The sequence below is a fragment of the Tauraco erythrolophus genome, chromosome 6 (genome assembly GCF_009769465.1).
Source record: "Tauraco erythrolophus isolate bTauEry1 chromosome 6, bTauEry1.pri, whole genome shotgun sequence".
NCBI classification, from domain to species: domain Eukaryota; kingdom Metazoa; phylum Chordata; class Aves; order Musophagiformes; family Musophagidae; genus Tauraco; species Tauraco erythrolophus.
Window position 1 is genome coordinate 37030794 of NC_141470.1, and position 27746 is coordinate 37058539.

The 27746-nt window shown below is 36.0% G+C and overlaps 2 protein-coding genes across 2 annotated transcripts in view; one reads left to right on the forward strand and one right to left on the reverse strand.

Annotated features, from left to right (window-relative positions):
* The window catches only part of AVEN (apoptosis and caspase activation inhibitor), a 106677-nt gene extending 98047 nt beyond the window's left edge, over positions 1-8630 (forward strand). The window contains exons 3-6 of the mRNA XM_086613860.1: positions 1503-1573; positions 5267-5362; positions 6893-7253; positions 8472-8630. Of these exons, the coding sequence (XP_086469986.1) occupies positions 1503-1573; positions 5267-5362; positions 6893-7253; positions 8472-8590 (647 nt within the window). The 3' untranslated portion in view covers positions 8591-8630. The remainder of the gene's footprint in view (positions 1-1502; positions 1574-5266; positions 5363-6892; positions 7254-8471) is intronic.
* Positions 8631-9843: 1213 nt separating this feature from the next.
* The window catches only part of RYR3 (ryanodine receptor 3), a 203647-nt gene continuing 185744 nt past the window's right edge, over positions 9844-27746 (reverse strand). The window contains 14 exon segments of the mRNA XM_086613614.1: positions 9844-9939; positions 10751-10802; positions 12440-12540; positions 12649-12713; positions 13830-13986; positions 16616-16750; positions 18675-18821; positions 19700-19760; positions 20682-20809; positions 21390-21432; positions 24183-24313; positions 24869-25066; positions 26181-26267; positions 26915-27083. Of these exon segments, the coding sequence (XP_086469740.1) occupies positions 9844-9939; positions 10751-10802; positions 12440-12540; positions 12649-12713; positions 13830-13986; positions 16616-16750; positions 18675-18821; positions 19700-19760; positions 20682-20809; positions 21390-21432; positions 24183-24313; positions 24869-25066; positions 26181-26267; positions 26915-27083 (1570 nt within the window).

The window sequence follows — 27746 nt, forward strand, 5'->3', positions numbered from 1 at the left end:
AAAAAGCCATGGCCAATAAATTTTACATTCCAGCTGGGAGATGGTTAGGTCTCCTTCTTTTTATTGTTTGGCAAAGAAATATGCCAATTACTGTGCCATTTTGCTGCTGATTCATTCAGTTTGCAAATCAGAAGTTGGCTGAGGCTTGCACTATTGAGTAAAATTACTGAAAGGCTGAACTCCCCTACGTTTTGGGACAGGCAGGCAATGGAAAAGAAGCCAATTTTGGGGACAGCACATTATATATTTGGATTTTTTATGCAGGATTAAAAGCATGATGCAGGAATTGTTGAAAGTATCAATGGCGGTTAGCATATTGAGAGCCAAATGGAAGTTAGATGCTCCCTTGTTGGTAATGCCGTTGAAAACTTCCTCTAGCGTGCTCATTAGAAGGAAGGAGCTGTTGCTTCTCATCTAACTGCGGGACTAAATCCTAGTGACTTATAGTGATCTGCAGTTCTTGGGATCAGATTTCATCCCCTTCATGCAATAATTAAATGGGGTGGTTTTTTTCCAGTAGAGCTCTGGAAACAGCTATTTGTTCTCAGACTGCATGGTCTGAGAAGATATATGTCCCATACTCTGTATAAGCAATGCCTTTGCTTTCTGTTACTTGAGACCTTTGGCCATCATCTTGCAACCCTAATCATTCATATTTCCACTGTCACAGACCTTACTAATTTTCTTGAGTTCCTGGAATTCTTGTGTGTTTTTTCAGTGAATAAATTATGTCTTTCACAACCGAGCATGGTACTGCAATAGAAATGTCGCATCTAAAACAAAACAATAACCCAAGCCTCTCTATAGTAAGAAGTTCCTACTGTCTTGGAGGAATGTAGTACGAGTTTAGAAGATCCTATAACTGAGGTTACATATGTAGCTTAATTATCCCTATTTAAAGTTTCTTTTAACTCAGTCCTTTATGCATACGAATTGGAGTTTGATATTCAGTGCCTTTTTTTGATGACGTGCTGGAGTAGGGACTAGTTCAAGGAAGACAGTGTCTGGAGAATTTAGCTACCAGACAACAACAAGTCTTTACTTGGCCTGTACAAACTGATTTTTAGGACATTTATAATCCATTTTAAGAGAAATTTACATGTTGATAAGAGGTGGTCTATCTATAGCCCATTTAAAGCTCTTCATAAAAAAAAATAAATTGCACTCTGTGATTACTGTATGTATTCCTAGTATGTTGTCCAAACTGGACTTTTCAATAAAAATCTTGATTGTTGACCCGGCACCTAGCACCTCCTCATTCAGTTTTGAATTTGTTGCGCCTTTTTTAGTACTGTTTTGCAAATAAGAAATTAAAAGATCTTTCTATAGAAGTTTGGCTTAAAGAATTTTAATATTATGAATGCAAGCAGCATTAAAATTAAATGCAAATTTGTTGAAGATGTGATGTTTATTAACTGAATTTACTTCTGTAGGATTGGGAACTTTGGAGATAGCCTGTTATTTAAAAAAAAATAAATGTGTTTTTAATTTCTTTTCTGTAGGAGATTCCTTTACACAGTTCCGATTTGCTGATGAGAAAGAATGGGATAGAGAAAGCATATGCCATAAGCAGGTAACAGAATTATCATTCAAATACATTTGTATGGATAATTGCCTGGCACAGAATACCTAGGCAGTTCTGCTTTCAGCAAAAAGCTGTTTAATACAATGATAGCACTCTTTATTTTGTATATTTTTATTCATTTGTCTCTCATGCTGGTGGCTCTTAGGTCTTGTCCTTTTTTTTTTTTTTTTATTGAAGGCTAATCTAAGCAGCAGGCCATGTTTTTAAGTAAAGTTGGAAGAAAAGAACAAGGAAATCCATCCAGTGAAGGGAAAATAAGGGACTGTTGCTTTGCTTTACTTACACATCAAGTCAGCCTTGTTTTTTCAGCTGTATTCAAGGGAAAATAGTTTAGTAAAATTACTATAATGGAGCATATAAGAGTATATTCATGTATTTGACTATGAAGCTTGTTCTAGTTCTTTCAAATTAACAGTTTGTATCCTCTGGTTGAAACTTCACCTCCAAAATGACCATGGGACCTTGGCTTTTAGATTATTTGTACGTGGATTCTTTATGCTGGAATAAAAAGGGACAAAGTAATAGGAGTCTGCTGTTTTCTATATCAGGGTACTGGAAAGTGTCTGCAGCTGGCTTCCTTCTGTAAATCACTTAAATTATTGCAAGATAAATGCTTTTGTCTTCCAAGCTTTTCTTAAAATTGCTGCAAAAGTGGACTTGAATGTTTCTTGAAACATACACATGTATTCAAATTTTAAAAGTTTGCATTTATTTCCTGAAATATTGACAATAATTATTCCCTGGGAAGTGACACTTAAAGGTACATTAAAGTTGCAAAGTCAAATTATAATGAGAAAATAAAAATAAGTGCAGCATTTGTTTAAACCATCATGTTTTTTCAATGGGATACAGTCTTTCAGTGACAGTATTTTTTTCTCGCCAGTTCCTTCCACTCCTAGTGTGCAGGATGTCAGTATCTAGAATATTAATTTCTCCATCATTTCCTCATAGGCTTTTCATTATAGCATTTAGATGATTCGATCACATTAATTAATTTCTGAATGGCTAAAGCCATTGTGAACAGAGTAAAGTTGCATGTTGCCAGTGGATTTCACAAAAAACTCTTCTGGATGCCAGTGATGAGACTGCACAGTTCTGGAGCTGGTCTCACCTCTCACTCATCGTGAAGTGTGCTGTGGTGGGCATGTTCTTCTGTCTCTGTCTCTACCAACTGTAGTCATTCGTCCTGCCCCATCCAAATTCATTGTTTCAAACCGTTTTGTGTCTTTCACTGTTCTTGGGTCAGTTTGAAATAGTTTACTGCACTGGTGACCGTACCCTTCCTTTGATTTCTTATTTTGGTCCAGAATTCTGGCCCAGATGGTATCACAGCATTATCTAATTTTTCCCATTGTGTCTGGTCTTCAGCCTCTTATCTCCATTTTGTTTCTGGCCCATCTTTCTTTTCCCTGAAAGCTGGATCCAGGTCTAATTTTTATCCTAGATCCACTTTGCCAAATTCCTTGTCTTTGCCTCTTACTCACCTGTTTCTAGTTCTTTGCCTGTCTATACATTATGTAGAAGATTAGAGAATTGTAAACTGAAGTGATGACAATTGAACAAAATAAAGCAGAAAAGGCATAGAAATAGTTGCAGAATGACTAGATATTTCCTATTCTCAATTATTTTTAGAAAGCAATGGCAAAGCATCGGTTTCAAATGTGGAATGGAAATGTTACAGTGGCATCAAGAGTAATGAGTTTTAAGTTTATTAAGAATATTATCATTCACTATTACAAAAATTAGATCTGGATTTGCTTTATTGTATACTGATAAAAATGCAATAAAAGTGTTTCAGAACGCGGTGTGCAATTTGAAAATCAAACAGGTAATAGTCACTTGGATTTTTCAGTAAAAAATGGCAATTCCAACAGCAACGTATGCCTCTACTTATTTTTCTACAAATAACTACATGTGCCACGAAGTGTTTATCATCTATCATCTGCTGCTCTGATCCCTTTGTTTTTTATTCAAACGCCACTTTTAGTGATATCTCTGCTTGGATATTGAATTCCTTCTTCTGTTATGTTATTTCTCCAGATTTCTCTCTTCCTTCATCCTCAGCCTTCTCATCTGTTCCCTGTCTCCGTTTTCACCTTTGTTCACAATGTTCATTGCAAGTGTACTTAGCTCTTCTTAACTGCACTTAAATGTTATTCAATGACACTTTTAATTTTTTTTTTTAATGTTATGGGATTCATGTGACTTCCTTGTCCTTTGTGAATGTGCAGAAACCATATTCGATCTTCAATATCTGCCAAAAGAACTTCAGTTTTCCGAAGTTCTAATTCATTGGTGGGCAACAAGAATTAGTTGTTGAAGACTTTTTGAGGTTACGTGTACCAGTGAATCATCTTTGATGGTGATCACTAATCCATTGTAAAATAAAGTTGTTAGTAAAGAAGAAAAGTTGTAACCATCAGATATTTAAGTTCTTTGGTCCTTTTACTTTCCTTAGTGGATGCCAGAACCAGAATTTGGATACAAGAAACTGTTAAACCAACTTCACTGATTCTTTTTTAAACTTATTTTAATTTTATAAATGTGCTATTGGAACACACTCTGCCTTTGATGTTCATTCTTGCTGTGTGTGCAGGTGTCAGAAGCCATTCTGTTGACTGGCTTTTGGGAGCAGTGTGAATTCCTTTGATAAATCTTAGGATATGGCACAAAACATTCTCTCCTAATTTGAGTCTTTAGACTTCTAAATGTCTGTATCAGTCTATACCACATTCAGAGGAACAAATTTTTGTCTCTGTAAACTAGATTTAGAAGCAGCTTCTCTGCTTCCGTGAAAATGAGAGTATAGACTCAACTTAAGCAGTTTTTGGTCATATTTTAAAATATGTGATGGATATAAAATTGTTTTTTTCATCGATGGTGAACATGATCAGAATGTTCTGCTGTATGTGAGCTCAAATTCTGTTTAAGTTTACCAAAGTCTAGGCTATTCTGTAGTAATATCAAATATTGATGGTCCATTTTGGGGTAAATTTGTTTTTGATAGTTTACAGCTAAAAAAAAAAAAGAGTTAAGACAAAAGAAAACTTCAATACCTGTCACATTAATAAGTGACAGTTCCACCTTTTAAGCAAGCAGGCAGCAGTAGAGTATCTTTGTTGAATATCTTGAATATCACTTTAGAAGTGTATGTAACTATAGTTTCTTGGTTTTGTAAGCACTGAAAGATTTTAAAAGATGATGAAGTATAAAAAGGGCCCTGTTGTTTCGGCACTAAAAACAGTAAAGCTACATACAAGCTACACGGTTTGATTGCTTAGAAAATACTAACAACTCATGGTGATTCCCACTGCACGGTAAGCCTCGGAGATTAAAAGATGTTTGAGTGGAAAAGCCTCTTATGACATTGTCACCTTGCAGAAGTATTTGCTGCTTTGGATTTTTCAAGGCATTGTGTAAGGAGCATTCCATTTATATCTTGTTTAAAACGTCATCCTCTGATTTTAAACCTTTAAGTGATTATTTGCATTGTAGGTGTTTATATGGTAATTTAGCCAAACTGCTTTGTACATGTGTAATTTAAGACTATGAATTGTTGTATTTCATTAGATTGTTCTTTACATTTCTAAGTATGTGGAACAGAGGAAAGTAATAGATTAAAGTCATTATTAGTTCATATTTTTTTAATACGAGTGTACTGTGTGTTGAATTATATTTCAGTTATCTGCACTTGCTCTCGACTGCCAGTCTTTGGTCCAGGCCCTTCAGGAATTGCCTTTACATCTGAGATTGAACGTAGCTGCTGAACTGGTGCAGGTAATGCCATGAATTTTCACAAGAAAATGCAAATATTTTAAATGAAACAATCTGTGCAAGAAGGATTACTTTAAATTTGGTCTTCAAACGTAAGTACAATGTCTTTTATAAGTAAATACTTTGCTATAGACTGGCATGTCAAATGGCACGTAATGCAGGATGCCTCTCTTTCGGGACTTTTTCTGCTGTGTTAGCTTTCAACAAAATGCTTCAAAGTGCAGCACGTTAGATTTGAAGGCCGGATATAGGAGTGTTTGACATGGAATGATTGCACTGTTATTTATTTACTTCTCTTTTTGGCAGCTGTTAAAAACTTGCACCAAAATTCTGAAAGTGCTTCCACATTCTTTCCTGTTAATTATTTTAATTGTGATTTACTCTTCTACATACCTAACGTCAACAATACATGTTTATTCCATGAATCAAACTTACATCTGTAGTAGAACAGGTGGAACTGTACATCAAACAGGTGAAGAAAATGTCATTTATGGTCTGGTGAAAAAAAAAAAGGCAACAGAATATTAGGAAAAAATATTTCTTCAGGCTGTGAAAAGAAAATACTCATGTAAGGGCAAAAGAACTAAGGAGACTTAAATATAAAAACAAAATTCCTAAAAAAAAAAAAAAAAATCCATGACCCTTACAGAAGAAATTCTACTTCTTTTTGGAGCTGCATGAAGTGCTTCTGTGACTGAAACAACTATGTTTGTTCTTAAGGGAGCTCAGACATGTCTGCAGATGTGATGTTTAAGGGAACCTGCAAATAAATGTTACTTCCAAATATATTTTTCTTCTGAAGAGCTCTAATCATGGTCTTTAACTTTTATCAGGGTTACAAAGTGTGTGTTATGACATTTAATTTTTGTCTTGTCATTCTGACCAGTGATGCTGTCATCAGATATGCTGCAGTGTTATTCATGCCAGGGCATCCTGATAAAAGCAGAATCTGTGTTCCACGGTTAAGTAATGGGTTGCCATTTCTTTTTTCACTATTTGATAATGTTTTGTAATTTGTTTTCATTTTTCAAAATACACAGCTATATACTAAAACTTTTGCTAAAAGATTTTCAGTGAGCTATGGTATGGTTTGCTTTCAAGACTGGAATTTTGGAGGTAAGGCCTAACATGGGATAAAATTTCTAGCCAAATTCTGACTTCAATCATTCCAAAATTCAGAGTATTGTTAGGATTTCATTACAGAAGAATTAAAGAAAAGTAGCTCTACAGGAAGTATTTGTGAAACCATGGAACTTTCTGATTTAGCATACATTCTCGTACTTCATAATAAGGGATAAAAGGAGTTTGGTTTTTGTATTTGTTTTTATACAAGTATATACAACCATACGGGTTTTTATACAACCATCAAGATAACTTTAGTTTACTTTTACTTCTGAATTCAATTCTGCTGAAATTCGTTGCACCTTCTGAAGTGATCAAATATAGGAAGCATGAATTATAATTCAAATTAGACAGAATAGTAAAAATGGCGTTAATCATTAGAAAGACTCAAGGCCTTTCTTGTACTCTTAGGCATCGACACCTGTAGAGCTCCCACAGATGAAACCTAAAATTATTGAAGATGGCAAGAGGAGAGAGCTGCTGTTTCGACAGTCTCTGGCTCAAAGTGAAACAGTGTTGGTCTCCCATCCTGTTGGTGATTCCGTTCCTCCGTCAGAGCCTGGAAGTAAAAATGCTCCTAGGGCAAGTGCAGCGGAACCATTTCAGAGAGGCCGTCCGCTATCAAAGCAAGAGCCTGACCATTTGGATGAAGAATTAGATCTTCTCCTAAGTCTAGATGCTCCCATTGATACAGAAAACAGACCTGTGTCAGGTGCATTATCCTACAACATATCAGCTGAGAAAGATCTGAAGATAGATTGTAGGGAAAAGGGTAAGATTTGTCTTCTCCCCAGCACGCCTTTATTTAATTTCCATTGCTCTCTGGTTTGGTTATGTTTCTGAACTCTTGATTAGCCAGTCAACAGTACTGTCATGTCATCACCGCTGTCATACTGCATGTCATTTATCTGGGGCTGTGTTCTGACTCATTTTTTCCTTTCAATTTTAACTCCCCACTGAACTAAAGTTTCACCATTGTCAGTTCATTTTAAGCGTTAAGAGATATTATTCTGCAGAACAGCATTGATTTTTATGATTCACCAAAATTTTAAATTAAAAAAAAATGTACTGTTAGAGAATTTTAGTGAGAGGAAGATAAAATAAAGTTTTTATGTAACATTATCAGCCCTTAGTTCACTGTGCTAATAGTATACAGAAGAAAGGACAGCTGTTTGTGATGGCTTGTTACAAATGTTACTTAATTTTGTAAAATCAACACTAGTACAGTTTGAAAATAAATAACTTTAATATGGAAACAAAACATATACATTCTCATATTTCAGAAAAATAGGCAAACTCTTCCTTTTGTTTGCATTCCTAGAAGTTACACTACTTTGTGAGTTTTGATGGAGATGGTTTGCTGCTCCTCCCCTGTCCACAATGCTGTAATAGAATTTTTAGCCTTTCTGATTCTTTGTGTATGATTTTGTTTCTTGCTGTCTTAAAAATTAAGTCCAAGATGGTTGAACGTGTAAGATGTCACCACAAGCAGTACAGCACGCCTTGTTACTGAAGACAATTTTGAAATGCTCCTTCATTTCAGTGGTATGTCAGGTTTACCACTCCAAAGCATGGTGTAAATCCCTTAATTAAACAACGCCATCAGAATATGGAATCATATCATGCTGCAGTAATCGTGGAGGACAATCTGCTCTCATGGCCTCCTGCTCTTCTCCTACATTAAATTAAACTCTGCATTGGACAGGGTTGCAAACAGATTGCAGGGGGGATCACTTACAACCTCTCTGCTGCAGACCAGGCCCTGTTCCTCTTGAGTCAAGTGGAAGCCACATTGCTCCAGTTGAGCTTATTGAGCTGCCTCTTTTCTTTTCTTGTGGCTACTGTTTTTGGAATATGACTTGCTGTTCTTCAAGAAAGACAGATTGTGTTTAAATAGTCAGTTGTGCATTAAAAAGCAAAATGATCCGGGACAAAGAGCGGGTATGGAATTGTTTTCAGATTTTCAAGTCTGTTCTTTTCACTTTTCTAGACCCTTTAAAACTAGATGTGCCTGAAGAGAAGAGTACAGCATCACAGCAACAGCAAAGTACATCTAAAAACGTTACTGAGGAAGAGCTTGAAGATTGGCTGGACAGCATGATTTCCTGAAGCTCAAATTTTCGTATGTGAATAATTTAACATCGCAAACATTAAGGAGAAAGTTGACTCTTTCTCCTCGTTATTTCCTTTATCTGTTTCACTTTGTTCAGTATGTCAAATGTCTGGTTTTCTTTGCGGGCCTCTCAAATTCTGTGCGACCAAAATTAATCTAGATGTGGTTGAAAATTGTCTAAGACTAATATTCTTAGAAAGGTCTAAAATTTATGATGAAATTAGGATTTCTTTGCTAAAGATGCAGGCTACAGCACACTACGAGAACAGTTATTTCAGCTTGTACTTGCTGTTTGTCCTTAAAATAAAGCTATGAATGAGCAATGAATACATGTGGTTTTAGTCACCATCCTCATGTCATATCTCCTCCATATTGTAGAAACATAAGAAAGAAGAGAGCAAAGGTAATATTTGATTTATAATGCTTTATTGCAGTGGGCACTTTTTATTAGAAGAAAAAAAATGCATAATCCTAGCAGCTTCTACTTGCGGGTGACCATAGAGCATTGTTTTATTTTGGCCTAAGATTTAAATTGTATTCATTTCGATACAATGTATGATATCTTCTAACAGCAGCATCTAATAAGCTGTTATTGAAGGTAGTATATAAACAAACTTCAAGTGCAATTTCATACAGAAAGACAGAAAAGCAGTACAGTGAATGGATCTGTTCATGTAGAACACTAACATAAATAAAAACTTTGCATAGCTATGTCTACAGAGGTTTTAAGGCACTTAATGTTTCAAGGTCAACAGAGTGTTTGAAAATGTTTTCTTTTTAACTGCTTAAAGCTTTTCAAGCTGTATCTTAACACATTCACTAGCAAATACTAGGGGGAAAAACTGGACAGCAGTTAGTGGAAATATTTTTTCTGAGGCATAGCCTCTGATGTTCAAGTTCTTAATGTCAAATGTGCAGTTAAGACACCTTTTAGCCCTTTCAACTGTACTGCCAAACACTAGGTCAACGATGTGGTTCAAAAGTTGTTACAATTTCAGACCATGTTTGAGCTGGAAGGCTTAAGTTAATCTGGCATAGTTTTCTCTTTTCTAATTAAAATTCCAACAGAAGACCTTTTCCTATGTGGTAGGTACAAAACCTATGAAATAGTGTCAAATTTTATGTATGTCTTGAAGTTTAAAGACATTTAAAGCAAATACAAGCTGTGAAATTACACCATGAAAAGAAAAGAAGTTTTTTTGTATACTGGATCTTAACAGTTCATGAATAAATAATTTCTTTTGTGATATTAGCCAAGTTGATCCTCATACTGTTTCCGGAAGCAGTCCCCTGCTGGGAAGAAGTCCCAACATCTTTCTTGGTACATCTTCCACACGAATGACTCCTGAAAATGACAAAGAATATTTATTTTAACAGACACCTTGCTGCTAGTGCTCTTGATAAACTTTTCACAATAACCAGGTACTGTGACTATTACCATGGAGTAGAACTGTGAAGACACTGAAACTCAAAGATTGTAACTCAAGAACGTTTGCAAAATTATTGTTCTGCACTTTTCTTCATTCAGTACTACTGAAATTTAAGCCTTAGTAGAGAAACTGTTTGTGTAAATTAATCAGTCGAGTTATATCAGAGCAAACCTGTACACAATCTCTTTATATAAAATGTGTTTTAGTTTGCTTGGAAAACATTGAAGTATAAGGTACTTTTGTAGAGTTTGCATAACAGCTTCTTATTTGAGATAAGATATAATTAAATTATCTTTATTTTCTTATTTGTTTACATTTAGGGCCTAACAACACTAAACATCCATACGCACATCCATATACCTATCTGTATATCTATGTATGGATTTAGACTATAAATATAGTAGCTAAACTAGTTTATTCCCAAAAGATTAATAACTGGTATATTTCAGGGTTTCATTTCAGAGACAAAACAACAGTAAGATTACTACTAACTGACTTCTGACCGAGTTCAGTGCTGAGTAGAATAGCACACTGCTGCAGCCCACCTTCTCCCTTTTTTTAACCCTTCCTTTTCTTTCACTTGCAGAAGACTCTTAGGGAGTGTGGTATCACCTCCACTCCTTGGTGGTACATCAGTTCCACCTGGTGGTACACAGCTAAAGGCTGGAGAAGATAAAAATGTCAAAAGATAATCTTAAAAAAAATTCAGTTTTATTTTCTACTCACCTGGCCAGTATGTTCAGTTTCATCCTTGTTAATAAGATACATTAAAAAGAACCTGAAACAAGCACATGAAGTGGGTATTAATGCAGAAAACATAACATCTCTGCCTAACCTTTCCTAGACTGGGTGTGTGAGGGAGATTATGCCAAGCATCAAAGTAACGCTGTTGCTAGGCATCTGCAGTGCTTATGTTAAAGGAGAAAATTCTGTCCTCCAGCACTTCTCCTGTGGAAGTGCCAACAGACGTGAAATCTGTAGAAGTGGAAAAACATGGTTTAGCATTTTCTTCCTTTCAGCGCTAGGAGCAATACCTGAATTAGGCGTATGCCAACTCCTATACATGTGTTCCGAAATCTCACCTCGGCAGAAGTTACTATGGCTACTATGGAAGAAGCTAGAAGCACAGCAAATACGCAGCTGCACTAAAGATTTCCAGACACTCCTGGCACACAGCTCAGCAGCTGAGCTTGTCTATGTCAGACACCTGTGCTCGCTCAAATACAGAGAGCCTGACCTGAACAGGAGGGCTGTAGAGTCCCAGCAGTGGTCTGTCTACAGGTAACACAACTCTTGGTTTGCCACTTTTGATGCAGGCCATTTGGAATTAAACTTGGGATGTGCTTTCATTGTAAAGAAAGGAATGTATACTGACTTTAACATTTGTCTAATTAAAGGGCAACTTGGTATGAAAGATTGTTCACTATATATTCTAATATTAAGGAAATGGCCATTTTTAATCTACTGTGAATTACAGGTTCCCATATACCAATTAAGCAATTCAATAAAGGAAGAAAAGCTTGGAGGTTGTAGACTGGTAAAACTATGGATGTTAATGGAAATTTGCCTCTCAAAAGTAATGTGCATTGATTTCGCAGTGTCAGTTGCTGCGTGAGGAACAATGCAGCCTCCACTCCAGCAGGCACATTTTTTTTTTTTTTAATTTATTTTAAAAGCTCAGATGCAGTACTCCAAAGCCAGACCTCTATAAGATACCACCAGTTCAGCTCCTTTGGTTCTGCTGGCACTGTGCTCATATAATTATCACTGTTGTAGGGGTAACTAATGCCACCAAATTAACTGTTAAAATATCCTTTTTGATGTGCTCTGTATTTAGTAATGACAGTAGAAGATCATCATCTTGGGCGTCTGGGCAATAGTCTCAACACAAACAACTCCTGATTGCTTCACGGTTTCAGAAAGCTGCAATATCACTAAAGAACTATAAGATCAGACTCGTACATTATATTTTGTAGCTTATCTGTCAGGAATCATCTTTTTTTTTTTTTTTGTCTTTTGGTGTTTTGGTTCAAGTTTTCTTTTTGTCAAATGGAGGCTAATTTTCAATGGTCTTACCAACATTACCAAGCCCCTGGAAGTCACAATCAAATCTTCCAAACTAAAGCCACTTACTAAACTGTTGTTCCCTATCATTCTGCATATCTGAGTTTTCTTCCAGAGGAATAAGGTGTTGCTGTACCTTCAGGTCTCATTCCACTAAGATATTTCATGTGTAAGGTGAGCACTTTAAAGATAACCAGCAGTGTGGAGTAGAGTAGAGGAGACTAGAAAGGAAGGGAGATACTCCTCAGTTCTACAGAATTCTGTCTTAGGGTTGTCAGCAATGTGTACACCTAAATTACTCTGAAGCTAAAAGGTCTCTTTATCATAATTCCAGTAGTAAAATATACTTACAGATAGTTTGCCAAGTTGTGTTCTTGCAAAGTATGGGTTTCAAAGCCATGTGGGGTTGTGTCAAAATAGTCATTGCCGATTCCACAAATAAAACATTTGGTCTGGAAACACAAGTTGTGGTTACAAATGACTTTTAACTCAAAGACACTATTTTAACTGGTAATAACCTAGAATAAGAGTAATGAAAAATGTAATGTGCTTACTCATACCTCCATATCTTCTCTCACTTGTTCTTGCTGGTCTCTTAATTCACCAAAAGCATCAATAATCAGACCTATTTCAAATGGAGAAGTAGCAACACTGTAGTTAGCACGGTTCATATTTCAAGTAATGTTTCTCAGACATCCTACACTGTCATTGGAGTTCAGCATACTTATATCTAGGTTGAACAATTCAAGTTTCAATCTATCAATTTCCAGACATCTAACATTTGTTTACACTGCACTCTTAGCAGTAAGAATTTCTCTTACATAGAAGCGCAATCTTGAGAGTGGAAAGGCTTGTCTGTGCTTTTATTTTGGTCAGTTTAAGCTTCCATAATCTCATCTCTTTTGTTCCCACGAAGGAATTTCATTTTCATTCTCCTTCTCATGGAACTGTTCTATCAACAACTCTGCTCCCACAGGCCTCCCAGCCAGTTTGTGATGGTGCTTCACATTTGAAGCATTATTCCTCCACTTCTAACATATTAAGAATAGAGTTGGATCAGTTTGGGGACTGTGACGTTCAGAACTTTTTCTCAGTATAGATTGTATAGATTTTTTTATAGTATTACATTTTTTCTTTGCCACCACGGTGGCAAAATGGCGTTTTTTCCTAAAAGCCTTCTGTCAGTTTATAATAAGTATTGAATACTGACAGTTGTTGAAGAGAAGTCTTGTTCTCTGTAAACCACAACTGCAAACCAGTTAAAACTGAAAATCATCCTCTAAAGAAAGGAGGAAACAGGTATGTGGCAATGGTGACTTTCTCCATGTCATTTCCCCTTTGCAAGGGGAAAGTCTCTATTCCCTAGCCAGCTGTAGTGGTTCCAAAATAAAGATGTGAAGAGTGCCTACAGCAAGGCTCTCCAAGTTTAAATGGTTACTACAGGAAGAACAGTGATTCTGCACAAGCTGCATCATTGCTGGAGAGTTGTCAAAGCATTCATAAGCACTGTAACCCAGGCAAGTTATGTTTCTTGTGCTTTGTCTTTGTGTGGTACTTGGGACAATGCATTATTTATGAATTAAGTATAAAATTACTACTTTCAGAATTCATGATTTTATCAGCTCAGAAAACTTTACAGCAATACTGCGAAATTTATCTCAAACACAAATATGGTTTAAATACATTGCAGAACTTACGTAAACTAAATTCTAACAGTCCCTACTAAGGTAAGTGACGGTACCTTGAATAATGGCCAGTAGGATAACAATGACAAAGAAGAAAAATGTGATGTCAAAGACAATTCGATACATTTCATAAGGGTCTCCAGCAGGATCCTCAATTTCATCTCCAATGCCACCACCAGCTCTTACACCCACATACATGTGGAACAGGTAACACTAAAAGAGAGGGAGGAAAATTACAGATACATTTACCGTGAATGATTTTGTTTGTGTTTTTTCTTTTTTTTTTTTAATGATTCTGTTCTGCTAACTTTTGACAAGTTATAGTATCAAAGAACACATAATATCAGTCCTCATGTATCACGCACACTGCACCAAAAATGTGTTATTGTCTGAAGTAATGTGATTGCATCTTGAAGTACATTTACTAAGAGGAGGAGTCAGTATCAGCTGTTACCCCTTCACTCCCTAGGTCTCACTTACAGAATAAGACCATCTGGGGGGCATTTTTATTGTATTTGCTACTGTATGAAACTATAGTCTACTCCTTATATTAATTCCTAAGGTTCTAGCTTGCTCTGACTAAGCAGAGGATGTTTTTTAAAGACGTCTAAACTCCTCTAAATGGAGTTTAGAAACCTTTGCAAATATTGCCATAAAATAAATAGTGACATACAACAGGTAGATCTACCTGTGTGTGCTGGTTTTGGCTGAGATAAGAGTTAATTTTCTTCACAGTAGTATGGGGCTGTTTTGGATTTGTGCTGGAAAGTGTTGATAACACAGGGATGTTTTAGTTACTGCTGAGCAGCGCTTACACAGAGCCAAGGCCTTTTTTGCTTCTCACACCACCCCACCAGCGAGTAGGCTGGGGGTGCACAAGGAGTTGGGAGGGGACACAGCTGGGACAGCTGACCTCAACTGACCAAAGGGCTATTCCATGCCATATGACATCATGCTTAGCATATAAAACTGGTGGAAGAAGGAAGGGGGGTGCATTTGGAGTGAAGGCATTTTGTCTTCCCAAGTAACGGTTAGGTGTGAGGGAGCTCTGCTTTCCTGGAGATGGCTGAACACCTGCCTGCCCATGGGAAGAAGTGAATTAATTTCTTGTCTTGTTTTGCTTTGCTTGTGCATATAGCTTCTGCTTTACTTATTAAACTGTCCTTATCTCAACCCATGAGTTTTCTCACTTTTACTGTTCTGATTCTCTCCCCCATCCCACCAGGGGAGAAAAGTGGCTGGGTGGGGCTTAGTTGGCAGCTGGGGTTAAACCACAACACTGTGTTTAGGTGGTTTCTGGATAATTTCATTTTACAATACTACATGTCTGGTTTAGTATATTGTATATTATTTATGATCTGGGAAACACAGCCTGTGTTCAGTTTGATGCGGAAGAAATCACTTTACAAAAATGTCAGTGTGTGTCATATTTTTTGGACATATAAGTCATCATAGAAAGATCATTAAAAGTCTGAATATTTAAGCTATGTAAGTATATTAGAATGGACTCTTCTGCTGGAGCAATATACTACTGATGTTCCTGTATGAATCAGCTACAGAACCTTGTAAACCACTTCAGTCACACAATGTGGGTTAAAGACAACGGAAATCTCTAAGCCCAGCCAGTGTTCTGAAGTCAAATTAGCCATCAATCCTGGTATTAAATAATCAACATAAAAACCTGACAAATTTGGTCTTTCATAAGCAAACACGAAACAGAACTATACATCCATTTTTATAATGCAACTTTACTGTTGACGGAATATGCTGGTACTAGTTTAATCATACTTAAAAATGTTACTTGGAATTGATTTACCTCACTTGGTAGAGTGGTTTAAAATGTAATATAGTTTCATTATTTCAATTACTCCTACATCTATTTTATGACCAGACATTGTATCCATCTCACAGAGGGACCAGCTAAATAATGCTTGGCAGTTTTTGTAATTTCTATCATTAGCACAACTGACTTGCACTGTGTGTTTGAAAGAAAGTTCAAGAACAGGGAAGATAATTTTGTGAAGTCTATGACACAGCTCTGTTCTGAGGGCTTTTATTCTATCTTTGGTGTATAACACAGGGCAGAGAGTGACTGTTCAACGGAAGAAATGAGCTGGCCGCAAACTCAGAATATGACATTTTTAATACCTGAATTTGTGCTGTTTTCTTTATATGGGAAGAAAATCAAATCCTCTTCATACCATAATACATCCCTGTAGAGTATCTTTTAGTATGACGTAAATAACATTCTGTGCCAACAGGTGGAAATCAGAAGGCAAATTAGTTAATAAGTTTTGATTTCCACCTTCTCTACTCACCCTTGAGTTCTTACTTATGACTAAATTACTAATTGTAAGCAGTTTGGAGCAGAGTTTTATAACTAGTTCTGATAACATCATATACTTCATATAACCTAAGAAGTATAGGAAGAGCTTGCACACTTGCAAATATTGGGAACAAATTGGGTTTATTTGTGCTGCAACAACATAGCTGCTTTTCGCAGGGCTGAGCAGTTTGTCATGAAACTTCTTCCACATACTTTAAGAGTTTGTCATCTTCACATGTAAAAGAGTTGCAGCAAATCATAAGCCACAGTATTTAGGAGAAAAATCCAGAATGTCTTCCTATACTGGTGAGTGTCATCTATCTACTGTTGAGTTTAGACACTGGAGAACGCACAGGGAATTTCAAGACCATTGACATTTTCAAAATGACCTATAGCAAGAAGGCGACACACATGGATTGAACAACAAAAACATCCCTCCTTGCCTATTGTTTTATCCTGAGTACCATTTGAAAAATGAGGATGAAATTTGAAGCATGCTAATGTGGTTTTAGTTACCGTCATCATGTCATCGCATTTCATGTCTGGTTCATCTTCATCTTCACTTTTGTTGTAGAATTTGCGGAAGAAGTTGAACGCCACAACAGTGTAAAGATACACTACTACAGCGAGGAGTCCTACAGTAAGCACAAGCTGCGTATGGAGACAAGACATGAAAGTAGGTTTTAATTTCATTCTGTCAGAAGACACATGCTAGCTCAGTGTATTGCCTTAGGTATTTATTGGAAATGCATCATATTGTACATTTCCCAACAAGGAAACTGAAGATAGCAGTTACGATAGCTTTGCGGTGTCTCTATCGCTTGCATCAGCATAGAAGCGTTACTTTACCCTGCTCTCACATGAAAATCAAAGGAAAAAACAGTATCAACAAACTGAAGTTGTTTCCATCTTTGTGAACTATATATGCATCACTGAAGCAATGTTTCCACTATTTAATTTAGAAGTAAAATTCTAGTAACTTGAAAAACTGGATGTAAAATGAAAAGTAAATGATAAAAAATAAACCCCTTTAGTTAATTTGATAAATAATTTCAACTGGGATTTATTATGACTTATCAAGGTCTGTTTTCTGTTCCAAAGCTGGTTAGCAAAGCAATCTAAAAAGTGGATAGAATTGTTTTTAGATAACCAAAGAGTAAGCAATTTCCAGGTCCTGCTTTTAAGCAAATAAAATCCTTAGGAGAAAAAGTTTAGCAGTTAATGAGACTAGATTATATTATTTGTTGGAGATGGCATTAGAGGATGTGGCTCTGGAGAGGAGTTACTGAAGGCTACCTGTTTTAAAAAGTGCAACAATTGGTATTACTCTTTTAAAAGAAATGTAAGGGTATTGAACAATGAGCTGATTGTCAGTTTATCACTTTGTGCAGATCTGTAAGTATGCTCCCAAAGGGAATGTTTAAATTGAAAAATCTGCAGCTGTCTTTCGCTGTTCATACCTACTAGCAAGAAAAGCAACAGGATTAGAAAAACTAATCTCTGCTTGGGAAGAATGTATACTAAAAGCCGTGGTCTTGAATTGAAACAGTTTTGTCAATTATGCTTGGTTTTGAGTTTAGAAAAATTTCATTTAGAAACATCTCATAATGAAAATATTAATCATTAAATTAAAAATAATATGACTTTGGTCATGCTGGAGGAAAACAAAGGGGATAAAAGTAGAGATTTCATTTGTTTGTGCAATGATACTGAAAACATTCTCGTGTGTACTATTTTAGAAACTTGCTTTCCTGGTAAGGGAAGAACCCTCTGTTGGTCAATTTCTGCTGACAGAAAGGATTAAGCAAACACAAAGAATATAGCAGAGTTAAGTTAAGGGAATATTCCTCTTCCAAAATGCTATGTGATTTAAAATGTTTTGACATGTCTAACAGGGCGTAAGAGTGAGCTTAGAATATATGTTACTACATTTGAGATGGAATGGTATGTGTATGTTAGAAATTAAATTTTGGGGAAATTCTGTTAGATTTCTTAAATATAAGTTAAAAAGTGCGTTAGTGAAAAGCTTGGTTTTGTTGGTAGGCTAGCTAGGAACACAGAGCTTCTAGAGATCGGAGAATGATTCCCTGCAAAAGTTTCAACAATTAGTTTTGGAAGGAGATTTTATTAATCTGATTTTTGCATGACAAAGTGACATATGGATCTATTTCACAGTGCAGAATGCCCACACCTGTAAGCACATTCTTACTAGCTAAGTCTTGAAATCTCATTGCTCAGATCATTATTACTGCCGTAGCTAAGGAGAGATTGTGAATTCTTATTAGTTATCACCAACCAGTTCATCATTGAGCACAGAGAAGGAGCTGGTTAGGCCATAAATCATATTCTTGTATTTTTCTACTGCATACAAAACTTCAGCTATCCAAACTCCGTGGGTATAGATTATTATAATTTCATGTATTAAATGTGCTGCAGAAGACACAATGGAATCTATTTTTTAATCCAGTCATGATCAAAATGGAATGCATTCCAATATTTCCTAGGAACCACAAGATTTTTTTCCAGTGCTGTTACAAAACGCATTCGTTTTCAAACCTTTGTACGTAGCACTAACCTGTTTCCCATTGTGAGTCACTGAAGACAAAATGGTTCGCAATGTCTTGAACCCCATAGCAATATCTAGCAGATGTGCAGCGAAGAAGAAGTTGTTGTAGTGCCCAAGGATAGACATAGTGGTGTACCAGGCTAAGTATAGAAACGACTGCAGAGAAAGTGAAAAGTGGCAGAAAGTTAGCAGGTGCCAGTGTGCATTATTGGATCCAGAATAGGGCTTTCTTTTAGTCACTCAATGTATAAAACCAGGTATTACTATCTGATTTGAATCACAAAATGCAAGGTAATAACTGAATGTAATACCCCTATCTTACATGTTCAGAAAGACTGTCTTACTGTTTAAGTCTCAGACCACATCCACCAAGACACCCAGAAAAGCTATGGCATGTAATACAGCTTATTGTTTTAGCAAGCAGTGAACCCGAAGCCACTTTGATATGAAAGCTCTTACTGAAGAACAATGGCTCAGTGTGCTTTCAGTGCACAATTAATTTATACATCTTCACTTGATTCACCTTCGCCTTCTTGTTTGTTTGGGAATGCTCAAGAGGATGCACAAAGAGGATTCACAAAACCAGGAATTTTTATATAAGCGTGCCACTTCCAAAGGAGAAGGTATGAAAGAAAACAATTAACCAACCATCTCAAACAGATGATTCAAGAATAAAAAAGGTTAACTTTCTGTAGACCGTGCTAGATTTTAGAAAAGACACCTTTGGTTGCCAGACTGATCTCTACAAAATTAAAGGAATGTACCACTAAATTCCAAAATGCTGACATTGTATTAATGGTGAGGAGGTGCATATTGCCCTTTGGAATCAAAAAGAAAATTCTAACAGAAATTAAAGCAATCTGCTACAACACAAGAGAGAAAAAGCTATTTTAAAATGGCTCTGTAATGCAATATTATTTGTTTATATTTCTTTAAAATAAAAGACATACAAAAATAAAAGACATACAAGGTGGAAGACATACAATCATATTTAGAGTAAATCAAAGCATATTCTTCTAGGCTAACACACTTACGTTATCGGTGAAAACAACACCGAGCTTCCAAATGTGGTACTTTGTATCGATGGAGCTTAACCTAGGAAACATGAAATTTTTGAAATGCATTAATGTCAAAAGTATTGAATTCCGTAAGTATAAACAACAAACTAGGTTTGGCACTTTACATTTGTTTGCTGAAGGTGCTGATATACATTAGCCGTTTATTTTTTGAGTGATGTAAGTGCTTAATTTTTCAGAGAATATTCATTAACTCAGAGCACCCATACACAGTTTCGAAACCCTTGAAACTGGTGGAACAATTTCAGTAGGAGCGGTACAGCTGTATTCCAGGCTTACAAAAATTAAAATGTGTCTTAAAAGTAGTGAAATGTGGAACCTGAATTGCTTGAACTCAAGAGATAAGTGTTCTGTCCAGTGTAAAATGTTGCCAGAATTACCAAGAGAAAAGATAATGCCTTCTGCAAGATTCTAAATATTTTATTAGGCATTGGATGTCGTGCAAACAGAAATCTTTCTTCTTGCATGCCTTAAGTATTGAGGAAACCAAGCTCTTGTAGGAGCCTAAATCATTTTGGACTTGGATACTTTCAAACTCTCATCTTCACTGATGGATTAAGTCAGGAAAACATCTCTGAGTGGCATCTAGAAGTTGGTTACCAATACTTATTCTGCCCTTTGGCTTATAAACTAACTCCGCTGTAACATCTAAAGAACCTTTAAATGCTTCATCCATTATTGTTTAAAATAAAAGAGTGCCCAACGGTATCAATCAGCATCAACTCGTGATTATTTTCCTAACTTTTATAACACAGCTGTAAGTATGTTTTAGAACAGACAAAATTCTTTTTTATTTTACGTTCACAATATGAAGACTTCTCCATTTGAATTTTCCTTGCTGAGAAAAACATCACTACAGTTTCAATATAAAATCCATTTTTATCTTTGAAAGTGAAGTTATGCCAACACATCATTTGTCTGTGAAGTTCAGATGTCATACCATGATACAAGAGATGCCTCTTCTGGTTCGCTCTCTTCCACTGGACTAAAATCAAGGGCACTTTTGTCCAAACCCAAAAGCTCTGCTATGCGCTCTGCTCCGTATAAGTCTCCGTACTTGTTAATAACCTAAAAATGGAAGAAGATAAGCTTTGCTCAGAGAAAGACCTTGGTGACATTCACCCTACTCTACTTTAAGCCAGTAGTTATCAGAAATTAAAAAAAAAAAAAATCACAATTAACTCTACTAGAACAGTCAGAACTCCCAGGAAGCCAGGCAGGGAGAGCATAAAAAAGAAAAATAGAAGCATTAAAGGCTATTATCTGAAAGGTTATGTATAATTTGCCGTCATTTAAGCTGGCATGTTTTTCTTTTTTTAGGGGGATGAGGGGGCTTTGTATCCTAAAGATGACAATGACTGTAAGTTAGACCTGTGTGGCTGATTGACAGCACAAAGTTATTCTGAATGCCTGAGTCTGGGAAGGAAACCACAGCCTTCTGTCTTCCTCCCTCCTCCCACCTACGCTGCAGCTGCCTGTTCACCAAGACGTTTACCACAACAATGATTTCCATAAAACAAATTTCAGTTCTCAATTATTTGTACATTTACGTGTACAGAAGTATATTACACATAGAGATATCTGAATTAACTTAATAGTAGATTATTGCTATGACCAACATAATAGAACAGAAATATAAAAAGCCTACCTTCCGTTTTACAAATTTGTCCCAGTAATTGTTAGGAAAGGACCTACATAGATAAGGCAAAGACATGTCAAGTTTTTTAACTTGTTAGGGGAAAGAAAAGACGACAACTAAAAAACCCAAAATACCACATTCCTGATCACTGCAGATTCTAGTACAATTTCATTCACTCACACACTGCACTTGGAATTACGAGAACAATTTCTTTTCATGTGGACAGCAGCTGTTATTAATCATTATTTGCTGCAATATAATCTTTTTTCCCCCCTCTTTTTCACATCCACAAATATGATTGGCTAGAAAAGGACAGCAGGATAAATATTATTACCTAATGAGCCTAACAACTCAATAATAGCAGGCCGTCACTGTAATGTCATTCATCTCGTAAATACTTTATTGCTCCTAGCCATAAAATCAATACAGACAATGATTTTCAGAGGAAAATAAGAGAGTCTTGTAGCAGAAATAATTTTTAAATTCACTGAATTACATTTCAAATAGAGGCTGGACACCTGAAAACCAGCAGACAGTTTGCCAATACAAAATTAAAATTAAAAACATATTTTAAAAAATCCCAGAAAAGAGCAAAGATCATTTGGCAAAAACAGGGGTTAGTGGTACTCTTGTTCTCAGACATATCATATTGTTGTTACTGGATCTGACATCCCAGAACAAGAAAAGATAAAAAACATTTATGATTCTAAAGCTGCAAGACAGTTCAGCTAAAGAGCATTTTGCATGATCTGCCTCTGAACAGCCATGCCCACACTGGTAATTAAAAGAAAAGCTATTGTGTATACAAATAAACAATACAAATACAATGTGTGTACAAATATTGTGTGTACAAATTATTGTACACTATGTCAGTTTTGAAGAATGCCATTTAGCAGGAAACAAAACAAAATTTAAGGTTTTTCTCTCCCTGCTTCCTGGCTGTAACATTGAGTGGAGCAAATATGCAGGAAGGTAAAACAGAAAAGTAACTGCTTAAACTATAGGACAGTATTGGTAAAATAAAGAAGATGTTAACATCAGAAGAACGAGATTCCAGAACAGTGTTCTGCTGGGATGTGAGGCAAGCTTCCCAACTACTATTTAGTGCCCAATTTTAAATTTTTCTGAACTGAAGTTCTGAATGAAATTACTGCAGATAAAGGCAGATGGTTCCAGTGACTCAGATGATGGTATTCTGACCCAATGCTCTATATTAATTCTTTCCTTGATTTCTCAGACTTTTAAGCAAATTATGTCTCTAATGTAGCCAGCTTGTCCTATTTCTTTTATCACAAACATCTAAAGGTGCTGCATGCATCTTTTGCCTTTTCAATTACTTTTTTTCTCACTTATAGAAAGCAAATTTCAGTATACACGGCACCGGTTACCCTCCAGCAGTGGTTATCCTGATGGTACAGTATCTGTAGTAAACCTCGAGAGGGAAGCCTTAGTCTGCTTAAATTAGCCTTAATCTTTTATTCAACTTCAGGAGATAACGCAACATGCTCATAACAGGCTGTACAGTATGTCCTTTGGGATAAGATGCCAATATATCTGATTAATTCATGCTTGGTTTTGCTGAAGATAAACTTACTGGATGTCTAGATAGGTTGCTGTCAATAGTTAAAGAAATGGGTTGGAAGTTAAGCAAGCTCTCCAGTTTCCCAATTACCTCCTATTACAACTTTAATAATATGTGCTAGTCTGTATTTCTAACTGAAATTAAGGAAAAATTCCTCAAATTCAGGTGTAGGAAAACAAAGCATTCAAGAATTTCCAATATTTTAGACATTCTAATTTTAATGAGTGTACTAAGGGCACGATTTATAACGTAGAAAAATTGAATATGACTGATAAGAGAGATATTTTGACTCTTTGGGAGCATATTGTCACTCTGATGCCTTTAGTTGATTACTTTTGCTGGCTTGTTTTTATCAAATACTTATGCCTGCACATATGAGCCGTAACTACTTTGTGACTTGTAAATAATGTGATACATCTTTGTTCTTTTCCAGCTTTCTCGTACTGTCCTTAAATTACTATACTATTAGGGAAAAAGACGAATCTAAGCCTAGGTATACTAGTACCAAAAAAGGATTCTAGCTGTTTTGAAAGCGTAATTTCTGAAAAATAGCCTATAGACAAGGCGTTGTTTCAGGAGAAGAGAGTTGACTTGCGATATTTCTCTGTGTCACTCCTACAGACTGCTGCAACTTACTGATATTTTTCTTTTTCTTGCCTACATTTGTATCATTCACTCACAGAACAGCAGGTGAGTCTCCTAGAATCAGTGTATGACTACTACAGAATTTCCTAATGATTACAACCTGACAGTAATTCCTGTCAGACCTACTCAAATTCTGGGATTGCTATTTTACAGTAGATTTACTTCTCTTATCATTCACAAATTTTGTTAGCAAGAAGTGGGAAAGAAAGGCAGGAGAATACTGCTGTACAATATGAATGTGAAACTGAGTCACTGAAAAGGATGGAAGTTATCTTTTTTACACTTTCTCTATAGTGACTAATATGTGAAATGTCTTGGAGAGACCTTGTGAGGTAAGAAGCACAATCCTTGCAAACACTAGAAAAAGAAAAGGAGGGGGAAAATACATGTTACGACAGTATTTATGAAATAAACAGGTAATACAGGATTTCTACTGTAGCATCCAATATAAGGTGAAAAATGCCTTTCTTTTAGATGAATCAGGTGGCAGGTGGACAGGAAACATTCTGTATCAGTGGCATAATGAGCTATGATATTTATAAACAGTTTACATATAACCATTTAATTTTACTTACGGAGTGTTTATTACCAGGCGATCCCATTGTCCTTTAATATCATCTTCAGATGGCTGTTCAGTTATGTATAGTCCATCAAATTCCAGCTTTCTAGCTACCTCCTTTTCCCTCTTGAATACAACCAGAGGGACCTATGAAAATGACAGTGGACGTTTTTGTCATGGTTTATATAGTTTCAGAAACCATGATATCTACCTACAGTATTAAGTACTTTTTTATAATACTGTATAAGACCAAACATCACACTAGCACCTCCCACAAGCAGATCAATGACTAGCCAGTCTCAGAGCAATGGCCACCTTGGAAGACAAGCCCCCTCGTCTCAGTTTTTATTGCTGAGCATGATGTTACATGGTATGGAATAAATCTTTGGTCTGTTCAGGTCAACTGTCCCAGCTGTGCCCCCTCCCAGCTGGCTCACTGGGGGATGCACAGAGTGGATAACGCAAAGAGAAAGCCTTCACACTGTGCAAGCACAAATCCAAACCACATGCACGGCTATGAAGAAAGCTAAGTCCATCTCTGCCAGACTGAGTACATGAGGAAAACATCTACATATTGAATAGTGAGAATTTGTAAACAACTAGGTAAAAATAGGTATTCTAGTATTAGCTCCAAAAATCACTTTGGGACACAGACGATGTTCTTTAACAAATAATAGATTAGTAATAAGATTCAGAACTTGCCTTTAAGCAATAGTATCCAATCACACAGACAAAGGAGATGATAGTATGAATAACTGCCAGTGCTCTGAGAGCAGGTGCCATGTAACCTGTACTTTCTTGTAGAACAAAAAACACCATGCCCTCCTCCTCTTCCTCTTCATCAAAAGAGTTCCAGAGATTAGAGTCTTCCTCTACTTCATCAAGTGGCTCTTCTGTCACCTGAGAGAAATTCAGGCATGTTGAAATCGCATAATAAACCTTAAAGCTTTTTCTTTGCTATAATGACAAATGATGTTTGCAAAGCTTGTTCATGGGACGATGATAGAGCATTAGCTTGTAATAATAACATCCTTCATTTTCACAGCAGAAGTCTCCACGTCATCTCATGTCACTGAAAAGAGAATCTAGAAGAAGCTAGTACAGGCATATGGCAGTTTACAAATCTCTCCTTTAACAGTGCCATAGCAAAACCAAAACAAACGATGAAAAAGTTACGCAAAAATGTGTTCTTGGAAGAACCAAGCAATAACAGGGTTATCTAACACAACTGAATTTAGGGTTTGTTTTGTAATCTACGTTGTTCCTGATTACTAAGATCTAGAAAGAAACAAAGTTCTCATGTTATCAACTTGTACATTGTCCATGAATTTTTCTTTCATGTCTTAGTTTAGAGCTTACAAATTAATAGAAGACTTAATCAGTATTGTGTAACTACCCCAAGCCATAAAGCTGACATACTGCCCTAAATTCTTCCAGTGACTTTAAAATCCTGGACTTTAAAATAAATGCCCTAAGTGCCCTTCTTTTGACGGCTTTATCTGAAAGCTGAAGTCCTGTTCATTCCTGTTTGGCTCCCAGTGACCCTTTCCTATCTATCACTGCCAGATGGACTTGTACTTCATTCAGAATAATCAGGTGAACTGAGGTCTCTCAATATCTTTAAAACAAATTAGAGATAAAACCACAACAGTTTTGACATTTAAGTTATTTTAGTCAGATTTCAAATTTCTCATTACAAGATTAACAATTCAAACAATAACAGACTTATGTGAGTAAATTAAAAAATGCCTAGAAATACAAGCTCAACTATAAAGGATGAATGAAAAAAAAGTCTTTTCATTCAGCCTGAGTAAAATAAAAATGGAATAGATTTAATATCACAAATTTTAATTACAAAATTTAAAATATTATTTGAACTACTTCATATCTAAATGCTTTAGTTCATGTTTGAAGGGCTTGTAATAATGGCTTTATTAAACAAGCATTGAAACCATCATTAAATATTGCTCTGGAAGTAAACAAAAAACATTTAAAGAACAATGCCTAATCTTACCTTGTAAAATAGAAGAATGAAGTTGATGGCAAACGCAACAAATAGAGCAAGAAACCTTAAGGTATAAAAATTTCTTGCCAAGTAGTGCTGAAAGTTAAAAAAACACATAAAATTAGAGGTGGCCTGTAGCTAATACCAAGATAAGAAAAGTAGGCAGCAAGCTTTCCAAGAAAGTAAATACATGATTGTGTTGCCTTCATACAGCAGTTCTAATGAGCAAGGGCATTTCTTGGCAGCCTATTCTCCCATTTCATAGTAAATGGGATTAAAAATAATGGCCTTAAAATTGCAACACGGAAGACTGAAATAGAATATTAAGTAAAACTTTCTAGCAGGAAGTCTGGAAAAGAAACGCTAGAATACTGGAATTAACTACTTGAGAAGGTTTCAGAGAGTTCATCATTTGATGTTTTTAAGAACAAAGAAAAATCTTACAGTAAATAGAATTAGAGATTCTAAAAGTTAGATTATGGAAAATAAGGAGCTCCTAATAAGGAGCTCAGGAGGTTAATCTGTCCTGTTAGACCAAGAGAAGAGAAATTACATATATAAACACTTTATTTATATAACTCTATGAAGTACTACAAAAATCACAGAAGACTCAACACAGCCAGTCATTTGAAAACTCATGCTACTGTTCTTTTATGATGATATTTCTCCCTTCAATATCAAACAAGTGTTCTATATTACATAAACAAAAATTCAATGACTAAAAGGATTTAAGAAAAACTTACAAGCATTTTTGTTTGATAAATTTCCAAAGCTTTGAAGAAGTTGGCCATAACAGCCTCGGGTTTCTCAATCTTTTGTCCATGCCTTCGCTTTTTTTTCTTCATCTTTCCCTCTTCTAGCTGCTCAGATTGTACTTCTTTTGCTTTATCTTGTTTCTCACCATCTTCCAAGCTAGAAGAAAGGTTATCTAAACAAAAATACCTAGCCAAACTTTTGTATTGTAAATACATTCATTTAGAAGGAATTCCAATTCAGAAATTGTGGCTTTGAAAGTTAGTTTTGACACTGGGAGAAAAATTATTGTAAGTAAAAGACTTGAGGCAGACAGTAAACCTGGAGTAAAAAAAGTGACCTTAGTTTCAAATGATGTGCAAGAATAGAGTTGTTGAGGGGAGATCAAAAGGGTAAAAAGCCAAAAACCAGGCAGAAGTTACTGCGCCAAGTGTGAGGTGGATAATAAAAATTTTAAGAGTTCACACATACTTTCTTGAGCCTGAGGCTGAAGAAGAGAAAACTTTGGGGATTTGGTACACAGTGTCAATCACAGGGTCATAAAGTGAATTAATTTAAGGGTTGTCAGCCACTGGAATAGGCTGCCCAGGGAGGTGGTCGAGTCCCCATCCCTGGATGTGTTTAAGAAAAGGGTGGATGAACTGCTTAGGGATATGGTTTAATGGGAGATTAGAGACGGTTGGACTGGATGATCTCTAAGGTCTTTTCCAACCTAGAAAATCTACGAAATCTATGATAATTTCAGTCAAGGCAATCACTGTTGTTACAGGGATGAATGAGTAAATTATCTAGCATTACGAACTCACAGGGAATTAAACAGGA